Consider the following 13,239-nt stretch of genomic DNA (forward strand, 5'->3'; position numbering starts at 1 on the left):
AACAAAAAGAAGACCCAATTCAAATACCTAGAATAATAAAGCAAAGAAAGAAAAGGACAAAATGCTCAATTGAAAAAACTGCTTATTAGTCCCTAAGAAAAACATATTACCTGAACAGTCAAACTTTTAGAAAATATTTGCTAAAAGGTCCCTAAAACTTACGAACTTCAATTTTCTCCATCTAAAATTTTAAAATGCCAAATTTACCCCCATCACATTTAATTGGTTTTAGCGTTTTGTGATTTCCCTTCCAATATTTTTGGAAAAAAAACTCGGAAATAAGCAACAATATCATCGCTTCCAATATTGACTTTCTCTTTGACATTCTCCTTTTTTCTCGTAAGATTAGAAGCCAAGCCCTAGTTCTTATTCTGAAAACAAAAGTTTGGAAAGGAAAAAAAACTAAAATTTCTTATTTCCTACACACAAAAAAAGATAAGGTAAACCAACCCTATTCAATTTTTCAGTCAGGGACCTTCGGTTGATGATGTTATACCTCTAAATTAATCAAAATCAGACATAATTCCTCAATGAAAAAATTTTCCATAGAAATAATTTTCCGTTAGAGATATTTTCTTACAATCCAACCAAGATAGGAATTTCGTAGAAAAGTTTGAAACGAAAATTTTTCCAAAAATTTCTTAATTTATTTATCTATGAAGAAAAAGATAACTCAAACCAATCCTATTTAATTTATTTTAGAGGGATTTTTAATTTATTTAATTCCTGAAATGATTTTTTGTTGAAGGGTTTTTGATGAGAATATTAGAAGAGATAATATCGTTGCTTATTCCCTAGTTTATTTTTTTTTCAAAAATATTGGAACCGAAATAAAAAAACGCTAAAACTGGTTAAATGGGTTGGGGGTAACTTTGCCATTTTAAAATTTTAAACGGAGAAAATTGAAGTTAGTGAGTTTTAGGGACCTTTTAGCATATATTTTCTAAAAGTAGGACTGTTCAGCTAATATGCTTTTCTTAGAGAGTAATAAGCAATTGTTTTGCCATGTAAGGACTAATAAGCAAAAATCCCTAAAAAATAAAAATAAACCAATTAAATAACCCAAAACAAAGGGAGAAACATGCAAACCTAAAACAAACTAAAAATAAAAGTAATCATGTAACACCTTAAAATAACAAAATAACCATATTAAAATACTAAAATATGAATGAATCAAAAGAAGAAAAACACAAAATCCTCACTTGAAACAAGAGAAAATTAAGTAAAAAAAAGAAAGAAGATAATGTGATAAAAATTAAAATAAACCAATAAAAAGAACCATATCGAAACATGCAAACCCAAAACAAATGAAGGAAAAAAGAAATCTTGCAAACCCAAAACAAATGATGGAAAAGGAAATCATGCGAACCCATAAAAAACAACTCTAATCATAATCATCTAATGAGAGAAACATACAAACCCAAAAAAATGAAAAAAAGAAAAGTACAGACTATACAACTCCGATCATAACTATCTAAAGAAAGAAGCATGCAAACCCAAAAAAATGAGAAAAAAGAGAGAGTAGAGATTATACATGCATATGGTAGTGGTGGTCTAGAAGACTTACAGATAAGTGGCTAGGCACAATAAACTTGCAAAAAAGGAGACCTTTCTCTGCTCTTAGGACTTCAAGTCCTTTGAGGGCGACAGCATCTAAGGCCTTGAACTCTCTTGGCTTACCATCACCAAGGTCCTTCACTTGTCGTGCCCCTCCATTGGCTAGATTTTCCAACCAGTTCTTTGCTACATGAGCCTTTTCCATCTCCCCAATTCTGACCCTGAAATTGATTCCAACACTCCACTTCTATCAAATTTACTTCACGCAAGCTCCCCGAAATTCGCACCTTGATTCGTTTGTATTTAATTCGGGGAGATGAATTAGAGACCCTACAAATTAGGCATGACACCTGCGTGTAATCGAGCCCATTGATCTTGTGGAATGGGAGTCCATATGGCCATGGTCCCACATCAAACAAATATACCATCAAGGGGTAGGATCATAGCCACGTGGGATAGGCATGGCTGGGATGGGAAAGAACCTACCAATCACTGTGTTTTTTAGGATTTTGCTATTTAGAAGTAGGGCTGCACAAAAAACCCCTCGGTTCGGTTACGGTTTCTAAAATCAGAAAACCGATCCCATCGGTTCGGTTTACGGTTCAAAGAAATTTTATACGAAAAATCCGAACCGAACCGGCAATTGTTAGAAACGTATAAAAAAGTAAAAACCAATGAAAGATTACAGATTTCTGAAGGGAGTTGATATTTTCACCCCCCATGAAGTACGCATCCACCCCCTTTAATCCTTTATAACGTGAACAGAAGTACAGAACAGTGGGCAAAAAAACCATGCTGGAGAAGTGGAGAGGTCGTTTTTTATTTCTTATTTCCTTATTGGTCCATGAAAGTGGGCCCAAGGGGAAAGAAAAATAAGAAAAGTAAAGTTGAAAGTTGAAACCCTAGCTCTCTCTCTTTCAAATTTTATTTTTCAATGCAAATCTCCCTTCTCTGTTTGTCTCCGCCGACAGCCGACCCTTCAGTCCTTCACCACTTACCACTTAGCACAATAGTGATCTCGTCATTCTCTCTTCTCTTGTCTCCTTAAACAAAAACCCAATTTTGAAAAGGAGAAAAGACTGAGGTGGGTTTTGAAAAAGGTAAGAAACCCTAGCTCTCTCTCTCTCTCTCTCTTTCAAATTTTATTTTTCAATGCAAATCTCCCTTCTCTGTTTGTCTCCGCCGACAGCCGACCCTTCAGTCCTTCACCACTTAGCACAATAGTGATCTCGTCATTCTCTCTTGTCTCCTTAAAAAAAACCCAATCTTGAAAAGGAGAAAAGACTGAGGTGGGTTTTGAAAAAGGTAAAGACTCACCCCATTTCCATCTTTGGGCCGACCCTTCACCCTAGCTCTCTGCCTCTCTTTGTTTCCATTTCCATTTTTATTTTTTGCCCAAATCAACCACCATCACTCATTCACTCCATCAGCCACCATCATTTCTGCCCTTGATTCTTTAGTTCTTCACCAAACATCATATCCACCATTTTCGCCCATTTCCAGTGACCTAAACCATTTTTTTTTGAACCATAAACCCCTCAGCCAATTGAACGAAGAAGATGGAGGCTTGACTCGCATCTCAAAGCGCCCAACGTCGATCATTTGGCTCCAGTGATTCCCAAGTATCAGAGAAAATAGCGAAAGAGGTAATAAAGCATTTAATGTGTTGTAGAATTTCTGTGGAAAAGTCGATGATTCTCTTCTTTTTCAGCTCCTAAAAAAACCAGTGATTCTTCTTTTCCAAACTAGAAGAAAATAATTTTTTTTTCTGATTCAATAAGTTGTATTGACTAGGGTTTTTCCATTCAAAACAAAAGCTAGGGTTTTTCCATTCAAAAAAAAAGCTTAGGTTTTTCCATTAAAAAAAAGCTAGGGTTTTTCCATTAAAAAAAGCCAGAGTTTTTCCATTTTAGGGTTTTTTCATTCAAAGAAAAAATCGAGGGTTTTCCCATTCGAAGGGTGATTTCACTATCTCTTGTGTTTTAATTCTAGATTACTTTCTCAGTTTTCTTTTGGACCAAACAGACTTTGTATATTTTTATCCCACCAGGTACCTTTATTCTTCAACTCTCTTTTCTTTTCTTTTTTTCAACTAGGGTTCACTGCTTCTTTTCTTTTCAATTTTTTTTATCTTGAGCTGATTTAATTGGATGTGATCATAGCATAAATGGGATTTGCTTGCCAATTTCACGGCTGATTAGTTGTTACATTCCTAATTGCCCATGTTTTTCTAGTCAATTTTCTTGAATTCAATTGTTACTCATCACCTTCATCAAAACCTCATTCCCTAACAACATCTTTGGGAATTCTTCATTTTCTTATTAGATGTCAAGCATGGAAGATACCTCCGGCTCTAATCCAACTGTCGAGCTGAGCCTCGATGCTCCACAAGAAACCTATGCATCAAAGTCAAAAGTGAAAAAAAAGCCTTATAAATCTGATGTGTGGGATCATTACACTAAAATTGCAAAAGTGGAAGGACACATGTCTTCTAAGGACAAGGTAAAGTGCAATTATTGTCGTGTTGAATATGTACATAGTAGTGCTAATGGGACTAGTACAATGCGCACACACTTACAAAAATATGAGAAGTATCCCTACAATAATGACAAGAGATAAAAGCTTTTATCCTGGCAATCAGTGACACAAAAAGAAGGAGATAATAGTCTTGTCTCTTGGAAATTTGACCAAGATGTATGTAGGGATGCACTTGCGAAGATGATAATAGTAGATGAGTTGCCCTTTAAATTTGTAGAGCATGAAGGTTTTAGGTATTTTTGTAGTGTTTTGCAACCCAGGTTCAAGTTGATCTCTCGTTTGACTGTAGCTAGAGATTGCTTAGCTTTGTATGTTGTGGAGAAGAAAAAATTAAAGGGTTTGTTGTCTAATGAAAGAATTTGCCTCACTACGGATACATGGACCTCTTTGCAAAACATGTCTTACATGTGTCTCACCGCTCACTTTATTGATAAAAATTGGAAGCTTCATAAGTGAATAATCAATTTTTGTCTAATTGCTAGTCACAAAGGTGATGTTGTTGGAGGGGCAATAGAGTCGTGCATGCTTGATTGGGGTATTGAAAAATTATGCACAATAACTGTAGATAATGCTAGTTCCAACGATACGGCTATTGCATCTTTGAGAAGAATTGTTAAGACAAATGCTAGTTCACAAAATTGTTTGATGTTGGATGGTGATTTTTTGCACGTGAGGTGTTGTGCATACATATTGAACTTAATTGTGAAGGATGGTTTAAATGAGGTGAAGATATCAATCAATAATATTCGTGGGGTAGTTAGGTATATTAGGAGTTCTCCTGCTAAAAGCCAAAGATTTAAGGAATGTGTGGAGAAGGAGAAAATCACATGTAAGAGTCTTCTTTGCCTAGACATTCAAACAAGATGGAACTCAACATACCTAATGTTAGATGCTGCATTGAAATTCCAAAAAGCGTTTGAACGGATGGAAGAGGAAGATTCATCATACTTGATTGATTTGAAGGATGCGGTTCCTACTGAATTTGATTCGGATAATGCTCGATTATTGCATAGATTTTTCAAGTCCTTTTACAATATGACTAATCGTTTATCTGGAACTCTGTATGTGACTTCTAATATATATTTTTATGAAGTGTGTGCAATTGAAAAAATTCTATTTGATTGGTCAAAAAATGTAGACTCATCCTTGAAATTAATGGCAGTGAAAATGAAGGAGAAGTTTGATAAATATTGGGGAGATATAGAAAATATATGCTTAAAAAATGTATGCTTCATTAGCTAACACATCCGCCACATAATTTCCTTCTCCGTATCGGTGCTGACACACCTGAGAAAGGATTTCCATAAGAGAGAGTATTTCTACCTAGTAGTAGAAGATGGACCATGGACGGATGCCTTTTTTAGTCGTGAGATTTATGATAACATTTCTTTTTTCATGATAAAATTTCTATTCGATTAGATCCATAGATTGAGGATGTTAAGAGTTCTGTAGAGGCGCAAACTGTCTAACATTGCCCTCGTTTCTGCCACCATGTTGGTTGTTTCCCCATAGTAAAAGGAGAAACCTGAGACCGCTAGCCCGCTTGAATCTCGAACCACTCCTCCCACTGCTCCTCGATTGCCCCTAGAGGCCTTGTCGATGTTCAGCTTGTGAACCCCCTTCTCTGGCCTATGCCACCAAATCCACATGTCGTGATTCACCTTGGCCTATGGGCAGCAAATTAATTGAATAACATCCAAATATAGCCTATCCTCCATGCTTAGATCTTTAGATATGCTATGAGAAAATTTGGCACCCTTTAATCCTCATATAATTTGTTTTTCAAGCCAGAAAGTACCATTGTTTTTTTTTCTTGAATGGCAAGTACCATTGCTCTTTCCCTCCATCTTTCTCCTACATCTCTCTTTCCATGTAGTCCATATAACCAGCACAACTGACATCCGAAGAAGCTCGCCTGCTTGCTTGATCTTTTTGCATCCATGATTCATCCAATCTCGGACATGGCTCCTCGCATGTTGCTTAGGAAGAAGATGGACAACCCAGATATTGGAAAAACCCCCAAAGATGACTTGCCAAGTCACTAGTAGAGAATAGATGGTCAAGAGTTTCTATTTTGCTTCAAAAATAGTACATGCACTTCGACAGTAACCGAACATTCAAAACTTGAATTCTCGAATCTAAATCCACTGCTTTGTCGAAAAACTTCCACAAAAAACATGTCACATTGGGTTCGAGCCATGCTCATGCCCAAGCTAGTTTGGCACTTTTAGGTCTGCGGAAAGGCCATGCCGAACATTCAAAACTTGAATTCTGGAATCTAAATCCACTGCTTTGTTGAAAAACTTCCACAAAAAACATGTCACATTGGGTTCGAGCCATGCTCATGCCCAAGCTAGTTTGGCACTTTTAGGTCTGCAGAAAGGCCATGCCGAGTTGGTGGAGAAGATGCCTGAAGTTGTTCCACTCGAAATCATCTTATCTTAGTAAGAAGAAAATCAGGTCCTAACACCATTTAGAATACCTTCCCACAATGGAGGCAGAAACCTTTGGATCAGATCCCACTTACAATCACTAAAATCATTGAGGAGATCTTTGATTTGCTACTTCAAATCAATCCCGACCCTGGTAGTTGTGTATCCAATTAGAGGGCTGCTGCCTAGCCAAAGATCTGTCCAAAAGAAAATGATGCCCTCACCAACTGTCCATCTGGCATATTCGATCCTAATAGTATTTGTTTCAAGAATGTCTCTCCATTGTTTTGAGCTGCTCGGGTAGAAAACAGTTAAGTTGAGGTGGAGTCCTCTGCAGTACATTGATTTCATAAATCTACTCCATAGAGAATGGTTGCTATGCAACATATGAAGAGCTTTCATGCGAAAGGCAGTACACACATCCTGCAAATCCCACCCACATCATTAGGCTTGTAAATCCGCTTCTGAGATACCCAATGGTTCTTGGCCCCAAACTTTGAATTCCCCCAGCAGAAATTTTGAAGGATATTATCAATGCGATGGAGGACCTCCTTGAATGACTAATGGCAGACGATATATATTGGCAAGCTCCCCAAGACATGATTGATGGGCGTAAGATCCCCCTGCATGTAGCATTTTTCCTTTCCACCCTTCAATCTTCTTTCTTACTTTTTTCACTAGTCGATCAAAGTATGCCACTTTTATTCTTCCAGAGAAAAGAGGAGCACTGAAATACATGATTGGAGCCCTCTTTTGGAGAAAGCCCCTGTCGATCGCCATTTGTCTGCTTAAAGACATCTTATCTGAAGTAGTGTAATTGATTTTACCTAAATTCACCAACTGCCCAGATATTTTCTCATATCTTCCTAGGCAGTGGTTGATCCGAGAAAGACTAATTTTGCCTTAGTTCAAGAAAATTACCATTTCGTCAGCAGAAAGACAATGCGAAATAAGATACTCCTCTGACTTCTTTGGAAGTATTTATCTTTCCCTGGATGGAAGAGGTGGGATAGCTCTCTGCATTGCACCTCCTCGGCCAAAATAAACAAACGAGGAGAAAAAGGGTCGCCTTGCCTGAGTCCTCTTGAGGACTTGAAATACCCAAACGGCTCCCCATTCATCATCACCGAGAACCAACAGGTTTGCGGGACTTCTGGCGTAGGCGGAAGCATGCGGAATAGCCGAAGAACACCGTCTTCAACCTGATAGAAGAAGATAACCGTCTTTTTGGATAAAACTCTTGAATCCACAAGAGGAAAACCTTAAATCCACAAGGAAAGAAGAAATAGAAATAAGTCTATTCCATGAAAGATCTCCTTTTTCAGAGAGTACAATCACATATTTATAGAGTTTTTCTCTAAGATTAGAATAACCTCAAACTCTACCTAACTCGTGTCTCTAGGACTCCTAACTTTTCTCTAACTATTAATCACTTTTACAAATAAAAATAAACAAAAGAAAAGAAAATTGATAAACATGTCCTACATCAACTTCCCCAAAGAAACTTCTCCAATGGTTAGAAACTCTGAAGCACTTTAAAAATTTTTGGAGAAACTCCAGTTCAACTTGTCATAGCTTTTGTCATGTCAATCTTGAGTATAACGCCCAGCCTCGAGCTTTTCTCCGACAACCATCATCATTTCCTGGACTGTAGTGATGTTGTTGGTGATACGCCTGCCTTTAACAAAAAGCACCTTGATTAGGGAGTTAGTATACTACATCAACAAATGTAAGCATTCTTCCCCTTGTCAATTTTTCTTACCTGCTTTGTTATTAATTTTTATGGGTGACTATGTAATACATGTTAATTGTAAGGGTGTTTTTACCAGCCCACTTATTATTATTCTTCAAATGAGAATGTGGATAGCTATGAATTATCAGGCTAGTAGTTCACATACATATTGGGTTCACACATATTGGGTTCCATTCTAATGAGCTTAAACATCTCAGTCACTGTTTTCTCTATCTGAATTAGGTTCTTTCTCATTGTCAATGCTTATACATATATTCCTGTTTTGTATGTTAATTGTAAAGGTCACTATACAAGCCCACTTATTATTATTCTTCAAATGAGAATATGAATAGCTATGAATTATGGGGCTAGTAGTTCTCATACCAAATTGGGTTCCATTCTAATGAGCTGAAACCTCTTAGTCACTGTTTTCTCTATCTGAAATAGGTTCTTTCTCATTGTCAGCTTATACATATATTCCTGTACAGAAGATAATATTAAGAACACGCTGTACCTTTTTGAAAATGAATGACATTATGAAATCTTCATTGACATTTTCTAGGTTACTAAACAAAGCTTGCATCATTACAAATCCTCAAGAGGAGTTAAACTCTGATGGCTCGTCAGCGAATCCCTGGAATCTATGCACAGTCGAGCAAGTAGAAGAGCTAAAATCACTTATCAAAGTGATCCCAATGTGGTCTACAGGAATCGTGATCGCTGTAAATATTAGCCAAAACTCCTTTCCAGTGCTCCAGGCAAACTCCATGGATCGACACCTCGGACCAAAATTCCAAATCCCTGCAGGATCCTACGGCATATTTTCAATTGTTACTATGACTATATGGATTGCAATCTATGATCGAATAATCGTCCCCCTAATGGCAAGGTTAACCGGAAGACCACGTGGATTTAGCCTGAAACAACGTATGGGCATCGGTCTACTACTAACGTGCATCGGGACTGGAACATCGGCCATGGTTGAGAGCGTTCGACGGAGAAACGCAATCCGCCAAGGTTTATCGGAAAATCCGCTCGGTGTGGTGGACATGACTGCAATGTGGCTAGTACCACAGCATTGTCTTACTGGCCTAGCTGAGGCTTTTAATGCAATTGGGCAAATAGAGTTCTACTATTCTGAGCTCCCTCATAGCATGTCAAGCATTGGGGTGGCCCTTTTTTCTCTAGGGATGGCTATTGGAAACTTGATGGCAACAGCAATAGTAGGGGTTGTGGATCACTGCAGTAAGAGAAATGGGAAGGATAGTTGGGTTTCAAACAACATTAACAAGGCCCATTTCGACTACTACTATTGGATCCTTACTGGCTTGGGTTTACTTAACTTTCTCTACCTTTTGCTTTGCAGTTTCACTTATGGGCGTTGTAAAAAAGATAGGAATAGGGTGTTGGATGAGGGGGATGAGACAAAAGAAGAAGAGGAGGGAAATCCTAGGGAAGTATCTGTGATGTTTTGAGTTTCATGTGTGTATTTTACAGTTATATTACTAAAGAAAACTTAGTTGGAGCCATTCCTACAAAAAGATATAAGCATTTTACTTGTTCTGATTTTAATAATCTATTTACTGAGTAGATGTAAGGTAGAGAAATTTGAATCTAGCTCAAGAGGAGCGAAATGCTTGGATAATACTTTGAATGCATTGGATACGGAAGAGATTTTGTGAGAACATTTTTTAACGCAGAAATTTATCTGCCCTGGGGCGGACCACCAATTAAATATAGAAATTTTGGAGAGATGCTAAAAACGAGCCCATGGCTAGGCATGTGACAGCGCCGCACACCTGCAAGTAAGCTTGGGTTTTATGGGATCCCTGCAATGAGTAGTACCCGATGGAATCACGTCCGGTGAAGGAAACACGGCAAGATCTCCTTCTCTCAAAGGGAATAACACACATTTCTGAACACTATGTTGAGTCCCCAGTTTTTAGGGATTTCAATAACCAACTGTTGACGTTGGCTTGTTAGGTTTAAGGTATCTTTCATATTTATCTTTTAGTTTTCGTTTTATTTTTCTTAATTTTGATTGGTTGTAGAGTCCTAGTTGTGTTGAAACTTGAGATCATTGTAGACTTTTATATTTTCTTCTTATCTCTTAATGAAAACGTAGAGAAGATTTCAACCTAATTTCGTGCTCTTGTACGAGGGACTGGTTTCCCAAAAGATCCGAATTTTCGTCTTCCTCGCTTTATCTTGTAGGTACTTATCAACTAGTATCAGAGCTGGGTGATCTTGGCATGAAAAAAAGGAGTCAAGAACAATTCGGCCATGGAAGAGAGAGTGGAGAACTTGGAAGACACGGTTAACAATCTGGCGGAGATGTTTTCCTAGTTTATAAAAAGTCAAAACCAGAATCCGATGAGTATGAGTTTCCCGTGGCAAGGCTACCTCTTCCAACTTGGAATTGGGAGGAAACGACGCATCAGGGTCTAGCGCAAAAGGAGGATCTGTTCAAACGAGGTACACTCGGTTGGATTTCCCTAAATACAATGGATCAGAAGACGAGCATTTTTTCCTGTTCCATCAAACTAATGAAGAAATGAAGATCCCACTATCTTCATTCCATATGGAAGGAGAAGCTCTCAGTGGTTCCAATGGTATGAGAAGACTCATAAGAATATGGAGTGGAATGAGTTTAAATTAGCCTTGTGTGTTAGATTTGGCCCCACGGACTTTGAAGACTTTGATTCGACACTCAACAAACTTCAGCAAGCAGCTTCGGTACGGGAATGTCAAAAACAATTCGAGAGGCTGTCTAACATGGTTGAAGGCTGGATTGAGAAGGCCTTGGTTGGGACTTTAGTGGGAGGCCTAAATGATGAATTGGTGGGCGAAGTTCAAGTCTTCCGTCCAAAGACATTGAATGACGCTACTAGCTTAGCACGCATGATGGAAGAAAAAATCCAGCGTGGCAAGGCCACGATTGAGCTCAATGTAAGCACCTCTACATCAGATCCAAAGGTTCCTTGAAAGCTTACGATAGGCGAGATGGAGGAGAGACGTGCTAAAGGGTTGTGCTATAACTATGAGGAGCGATTTGTTCCTGGTCACAAGTGCAAGCTTCCCCAATTTCAGTTGATTGAAGTTCTTGACAGTGACAAGGAAGAAGAAGATGGAGAAGAGCATCCGCCTTGAGGACAAGGCAATTTTCAAGGGGAAGGGAGTGTTGAGTCTCCAGTTTTTAGGGATTTCAATAACCAACTGTTGACGTTGGCTTGTTAGGTTTAAGCTATCTTTTGTATTTATCTTTTAGTTTTCTTTTTATTATTCTTAATTTTGATTGGTTGTAGAGTCCTAGTGTTGAAACTTGAGATCAGTGTAGACGTTTATATTTTCTTCAAATCACTTTATGAAAACGTAGAAAAGATTTCAACCTAATTTCGTGCTCTCGGACGAGGGACTGGTTTCCCAAACGAACCGAATTTTTTTCTTCCTCGCTTTATCTTTAGGTACCTATCACACTAAAACAAATTCGAAGAAAAGAATCATTCTTTACAAAGTTTCATAGCTTGGGCATTATTCCAAGCAAATTTCTTTACAAAGTTTCTTACCGGAATCACATCAGACGAAACAACCCAAATTACATGCCAGCAATAGGATTCATTTAACTTACAGTCATGTTTCCAATATTACCAGCCACTAATATGAGCTTCAAATAACACACTAGTGCTATGGAAGAATTTTGCTATTGCATCTTCATAGAATCAGCCTTGGTAAGGATCTGTTTGGCAGTACCTTCAAGCACATTGGAGCCTTAACAATTTGGATTGGTTAGCATTTTTTTAAGCAAGGAGAAGTGCCTTTTTATCTAACTGAACCAGATTGGAAATTCCCAAAGGTTGACATAAAACTTATGGTCACGGTTCCAGGTTCAAGGGGTGAATGGACCCTTAGATTTAACGAAGGTGAAATACCCTGAAAATACCCAAAACGAATTTTGTTTAGAGGGGTATTTTCATCTAGTAGGAGACGAATTTTATTAGGGCTCTCCAAGAGTTATTGTAAATGCCAATGAAGGAGTTATTGTTTTTTCCAGTAGAAAAACCTAACTTGGAGAAAGAGAGGCATGGAAGATTTCGAGGGTGGATAAATTAGTTCCCAAAGGTATGTGATTAAATAAATCTTTGTGATGTCGCGCGGTCCGAAGTTAAAGAAAAAGATTTTGGCTGGAAAAAATTTGTTGGGACTGATTTTGGGATATTAGGGTGATGAAAATCTTTTTTCCCAAAAATTCCAAGAGAGTGTTTTGTATGTTTATGAGTGAAAAAGAGGCTTTTTGGAAGAGAACACACAAGAAAAAGAAATCCGGCGTCCTCTTTCAATCCCAATCTCTCCCTACAATTTTGGATACATTTCTAACCTTATGTAGTTTGTTATGAAACAAACTCTTATTTGATAAGGATTAATCCAAGCCATTGATTTCTGTTGAGTTGGCTTTCTTGAATTCAAACCCAATTGTGGTATGAAATAATATTATGTGCGACCTGGCTAAGGATCGCTTGGCCCGGCCCGTTTTATGTGTTTTCGGCCCAATAAGACTAACTTATTACACCCTTTATATAAAGGGGCTTTTAGGACTTCTTTTGTATTTTTCTAGTTTTAGAAAGAGGGCTCAAAAAGGGAAAAAGGGTGTGCTAGGGTTTCTAGTGAGTTTTGGTGAGAGAGACATTGATCTTCTCTTGTAATCTCTGAATCTTATGGTAGATTTTTTCTGTCGCCTCTGCCGGGGAGTAGGCTTTGCCGAACCACGTAAATCTTTGTGTTATTGCTTGTGTTTGTTATTTGTTTGCTTTCGTATTCAATTCGCCATTGAAATTGCATAAGAAGTGGGGTTTTCATAACAATTTCTATAAGGCCATCTGTGGTTAGGTTCAGATCCTAACAAAGTTGGGTGACCGTTTTCTCGAAACTCTGTGTTCTAGAAATCTATTCCTTTAAAGATCATTTATCATGAACATGTTCAAG

The 13,239-nt window shown here is 37.9% G+C and overlaps 1 protein-coding gene across 1 annotated transcript; it reads left to right on the forward strand.

Annotated features, from left to right (window-relative positions):
- The first annotated feature begins 6,433 nt into the window (after positions 1–6,433).
- Positions 6,434–9,834, forward strand: LOC143861762 (protein NRT1/ PTR FAMILY 1.2-like). Its single transcript, XM_077372681.1, has 2 exons — positions 6,434–8,256; positions 8,822–9,834. Coding segments are annotated over exons 1-2 (915 nt in total). The 5' UTR covers positions 6,434–8,254; the 3' UTR covers positions 9,735–9,834.
- Positions 9,835–13,239: the final 3,405 nt, after the last annotated feature.

The sequence above is a fragment of the Tasmannia lanceolata genome, unplaced genomic scaffold (assembly GCF_043159265.1).
Source record: "Tasmannia lanceolata isolate RefF3 unplaced genomic scaffold, GAP_Taslan_0.1 ptg000003l, whole genome shotgun sequence".
Classification (NCBI taxonomy): domain Eukaryota; kingdom Viridiplantae; phylum Streptophyta; class Magnoliopsida; order Canellales; family Winteraceae; genus Tasmannia; species Tasmannia lanceolata.